At 36.1% G+C, this 5,371-nt stretch overlaps 1 protein-coding gene across 9 annotated transcripts in view; it reads right to left on the bottom strand.

The window, feature by feature from the left end:
- Positions 1-5,371, bottom strand: part of Reps2 (RALBP1 associated Eps domain containing 2) — a 205,746-nt gene that overhangs the window by 79,724 nt on the left and 120,651 nt on the right. For all 9 annotated transcript variants that reach the window (XM_048796440.1, XM_048796442.1, XM_048796441.1 and 6 more), the window contains exon 9: positions 1,907-2,001. In XM_048796440.1, coding sequence (XP_048652397.1) covers positions 1,907-2,001 — 95 coding nt within the window. The remainder of the gene's footprint in view (positions 1-1,906; positions 2,002-5,371) is intronic.

Here is a 5,371-nt window from a genome sequence, read left to right as displayed (position 1 = left end):
AAAAAAAAAAAAAAAAAAGTATATGAAACTAGCTGCACGAAACATCCACAAAGGTTAATATATATATACATAATGTCATCAAAGACAGAATGTGTGTATGTGTGTGTGTGTGTGTGTGTGTGTGTGTGTGTAACAGACCTTATTGCCATGTGCATATTTGGTCTTCTTTACTTTTAGAAAAATCATAAGTGACTACATAGGGAAAGCAACATGAGTCAGCAGCATAATTTCTACCAAAAAAAAAAAAAAAACAGTATTGTCTCTAATGGAAGGGCAAAGACCATCTAATACTGTGGTAAGTTGAAACAATATGCTTGTACACAAAGAGTAAAAATCACCCACCAATCAACCCAATAATTTTACAGAAGAGGGGCAGCTGAATAAAGCACCAGGAAGGCTACAACTCAAAGACAGTGTAGCAGAGCAGCGAAGAGAGATGTTAATCAGAGGGACTGAAGAGGCATGTTTGATTGGCTCATAGGGGAGTAAAGGATGAAATCAATAACATACAATTATATGCACAAGAGCCCGGTATGAGAGTAGCTAATCACATGCAGGCAGTCATAAGAAATGAAAGAAATGTCCTGTGCCCTGCCTTTGATTTATACCATTTTATAGTGGTTCCAACTAGGGTCAGATGACCCTAACTGGAGTCTGTAGCTAAGCTTCATTATTTAGACGTTTTTATATTCTTTTTTTTTTTTAATATTTTATTTATTTTTTAGTTTTCGGCGGACACAACATCTTTGTTTGTATGTGGTGCTGAGGATTGAACCCGGGCCGCACGCATGCCAGGCGAGCGCGCTACAGCTTGAGCCACATCCCCAGCCCGTTTTTATATTCTAATATGATCATTACAAGTACTGAATTATCATACTGTACCCCATAAATATGCATACTATTATATGTCAATTAAATTTTTAAAATTTTTAAAGAAACATTTCCAGAGTTCTGTTTTATTGTTTTTGTTGTTTGGTGCTGGGGATTGTTGATTGGTGCTGTTGTTTGGTGCCAAGGCCTCAAGTGTACTATTCTAGTCACTAGAATACTAGGCTACATCCTAAGCCCCATCTCCAGATTGTTTGTTAGAAAGGAAACAGCAGGTATCATAAATAGAAATCACAATAGTGATGGTAGTGATGATGATGGTGATGATAATAATAACACAGTGGTGATAATAACAACTCCAATTTATTGATCTATAGCTAAGGATCACTAAATATGTGGCTATGTCCTTCCATTCATGGCTCAATATTGTGGGAATCCCAAGTTTCTTTGGGGATCATTCAAATCAGTCCTCATTTGGTCCAAAAGTTTAAAACTCTGAGGAAGTTTGAATGTGATCTGGGGACCAATATACATCTCAAATCATTTTTCAAACTATTATGGTTCATTATACATTACTAATGTTTAGTAATTAAAAACACAAATTATTTACTAGGTTAAAGTAAATAACTTGGCTAACATTTTTTGGCTTAGTTTGGCTATATCTAAATTTCACCTCTAGAAGATGAAGAGATATTGCTTACTTCACCAAATGTCGTCCAAGGGAGAAGATAAAAGAATAATTATAAGTGTTGGGCATGTGGCGCAACAACTGCAAGTTCAAACCCAGCCACAGCAATTTAGCGAGTCCCTAAGCAACTTGGAAAGACCCTATCTCTAATTTTTTTTTTTAAATGGGTGATTTGGCTTAGTGGTTGAACACTCCTGGATTCAATCCCTGGTACCAATACTAATAATAGGTGCACCCAGTTTTTAGATTTGAAAGGCCAGTTCTCAAAGTAATTACCAAGTGTGAAGAGAAAATGTTATAAAAGTTAATTTCCCTGAGTTTGTAAAGAACATACGCTAATGATTTAATTCTATACACATCCTTATTTATTAACATCAAAAGATCTTTTACCTCCATCCGATTCAAATCACGTGGTTGTTGGTTTGCTGACATTGATTCAGAATAAGACTCAAATAATGCACAGTCCCACTTGGGCTTAGGAAAAGCTAAGAAGAAAGAAAAAGAACATTTACTGTAGCCAGAGTAGTGTTTCTAATCATGTTTCTGAACTTGTTATGTATAACAACAAAATCTGTTCACTCCTATGTACTACCTATAAAACAATCATGTTGAAGTAGTATTTTAAGTTATTTACAAATGCAACCCAGTACTTCTATTATCCCCACTTCACATGTGAAAAACTGAGGAACAGGGAAGTGAAGCGATTTACTCAAATTCATATAGGTAATAAATGAAGATCAAAAACTTTAACTCCTACAAGTCCAGCAAGAGTTCATGCTCTTAGCACTCCATGTTACAACTGAGTAGTTGTTTTCCAAAGTAACCATCACTATCACAATATATTGTCTTAACTATGCCACTAGCATAAGTTTTACGTGTAGTAACTATGGTGATAGTTCAAATACTATAAACATAAGTTAAAGGAAATACTTCATTTTAGTTATTACTGGAAATAAACATGATCTTATAATGATGTAAATCTTATGACTAAGATAACTTTATGAAGTAATTACCTCTTTGTTTAGCAGAACCAACAAAAATAAAAAGCAAAAACTCTTGGTGATTTACAAGGAAAGAAGAATCACATCATGAGTTTCTTCTAACATATAAAAATGACAGTGGCTATTAATTGGGTAGCAGAGTGAATTTGCATCAGGGAAAACCATGATACTTGGGATAAGTTAATAACCTAAAATCAGGCTATTTTTTAGAAAAAGAATCTGCTTCACCACTTTGTCGCAAAGTAGTTAGGAAGGAAATAACAGCTAGAAACTTTGTCAGTATCCTAAAAAGGAAAAGCAGACTGGGGTAGATAATAAACAGAAGCTACAAATCAAATTTGTCAAGAAAAGCTACTAAGGAGTCAAATTTTAATGCAACATTTTAAAAAGATTTTTTTAATCAAATATGAACAATGGATTGGCATTGTTTTTAATCTTTACCCATTTTCCTGCCCCATTAGGGAGTGAGATGCAAACATCACTTTGCAATAAAGGCCTGGCCCAACTCTCAGCTACCACACAGAGTTGAATATAAGCTCTTTAATTTATTCATTTGCTTGCTCTGCTCTGAATTTCACTGAATTTCAAATGGGGCAAATTAGACTTTTCTAACCACACCTGCTGGTCTGTTTCCTTGATTAAAAACTCAACAAAACACCTTTCAAAGCCCCGTTCTTCAATTCAGTCCCAAGAACAGTTTTAAACAACACCAGATTTCTTTTTCTAGTCTACCAATCAGTCCTCTGACTAGATCTTGGAGGTCAATGCCTTATCATGAAAGGACTTATGCAGAAAGCTAACATTTTCAAAAACTACAAGAGACAACACTTAACTGCAAAATCTCTCTTCAATGTATCTACATCTATCCATCTCCACCATCACTTCCCCAGTGCAAGACCCCTGCTGCTCCTGACTGAACTGCTACTTTAGCTGGGTCTTAGTTTCCACCCTTGCCCCTCAAAACCTGTCCTCTAGAGGGCAATCAGCAGGATAATTTCAAACAGGATTCCGTCACTTTCCTGCCAAATATAGATCAATATTATTGCCCACAATTTGTTCCCTACCTTCCTTGTCAGCTTCATCCAAACCTCTATTCCTCTGTGAACTTCAGCTAGAGGCCTACAATTTCTATTTCTCTTGTGCTCTAAGCCCCCTGTCAGTGCCTCTCCAGCATACATGCTCCTCCCTCTTCCAGCGACCCCTCCTCCTTCTTAGCCTCCAGAACCCTCCCTAGTTCATTCTTTACATCTCATCTCAAACATTTAAGGAGATCTTCCCTAAAGTTATGCACTCTCTTTAAATTCAATTGGATTTCTCCTTCACAGCACTTATCCCTGGTTCCAATGACATAATTTATGAGTTTATTTAACATCTATCTTATAATTGCCCACACATTCTATGCAGGTAGGCACTCTTATTCTCTGCATTCAGATCACAGAGAATAACAGAGTGTCACATACATAGTAAATGCTTGATATTTTGTTAACAAACTAGACAGCAAAAAATTTATATAAGAATTCGCCCAATCACCAAAACATTGAGTATCAAACAGCTTATGGGTAATCTGCCAAACAATTCAATTTATACTTCTAATTCTGCCTTTTAATTTTCACTGTTAGGGAAATGGGATTATTCCCATAATTACAAGTAAAATGACATCAGATACAATTTCAGTTTCATTATTTATAGTTTTCAACAATCTTGTCAAAAACTGGATTAATGTTTTAAAAGACTGAATATAAACCAATCAGGAAAATGTTGGAATGAGTAAAGAGCTAAGCTTCAGAAAAAAGCTAAGTGGGATTTAAAAAAATGAATAGGACCACTCATATTTTCAGAGTCTAAAAGCATAGAGAATACCTAAATGGCTATGGCCTTTTCTTGAGCTTCATACTAGGATAAATATGACTAATAAAGTGTTTAAAAATTAACTGATAAATCCTCAGAACTTACCTAAAATACACTGTTACTGAGCATGATGGGAGTTTATGAGGTCTCTCATGTTTTCTGTTAGAACTATATAATTATTATTCAATATTAAGCCCACAATCCCTGGAAAGGATAGGTGATTTTTGTTTAATCGGAGGTTATATGATGGATTTTTCAGTTGTTTCTGTATAAATGCATGCTGACAGACTCCAGTAGAAAATAAACAAGGGGCTTCATTCCAAACGATGAAAGATATGTCTTGATTGGCATTCTTCTTTTGACATACTGGGGATTAAACCCAGTGGTACTTTAGCACTGAGGTATGCCTTCAACCCTTTTTTATTTTGAGACAGGATCTTGCTAAGTTACCAAGCTGGCCTCAAACCTGCAATCTTCCTACCTCAGCCTCTCAAACATGGCTCTCTGTTTTAGAGCCTCACCTCTACTGAATAAGCAAGTCATAAGATGCCATTTACAGCAATAAAGGAATCAAGAGGTTATTTTTCTTCTATTAACAACTTGTACCTTGGAGATATCAGATTTCTATCAGTGACTTTTGAAACAGTCCATGAAATACTTGGACACCTACAAAGTAACTTCTCAAATAAGGAGACAGGACATGTGGATAGGTTCCATGGCCACATGGCTTCAGAACAATAAAACAGCATTAATCAAGACACCAAAATGCTGCTGAGCATGATGCTGCACAACTGTGATCCCAGCTACTCAGGAGGCTAAAGAAAGAGGATTAAGAGTTCAAGGCAGGGCTGGGGATGTGGCTCAAGCGGTAGCGCGCTCGTCTGGCATGCGTGCGGCCCGGGTTTGATCCTCAGCACCACATACAAAGAAAGATGTTGTGTCCGCCAAAAACTAAAAAATAAAAATTTAAAAAGTTCTTAAAAAAAAAAAATCAGAGTTCAAGGCA

Source organism: Marmota marmota, unplaced genomic scaffold (genome assembly GCF_001458135.2).
Source record: "Marmota marmota marmota unplaced genomic scaffold, marMar, whole genome shotgun sequence".
NCBI classification, from domain to species: Eukaryota; Metazoa; Chordata; class Mammalia; order Rodentia; family Sciuridae; genus Marmota; species Marmota marmota.
The sequence above is the reverse complement of the archived record's forward strand: the minus strand, read 5'-3'. Positions and strand labels throughout refer to the sequence as shown.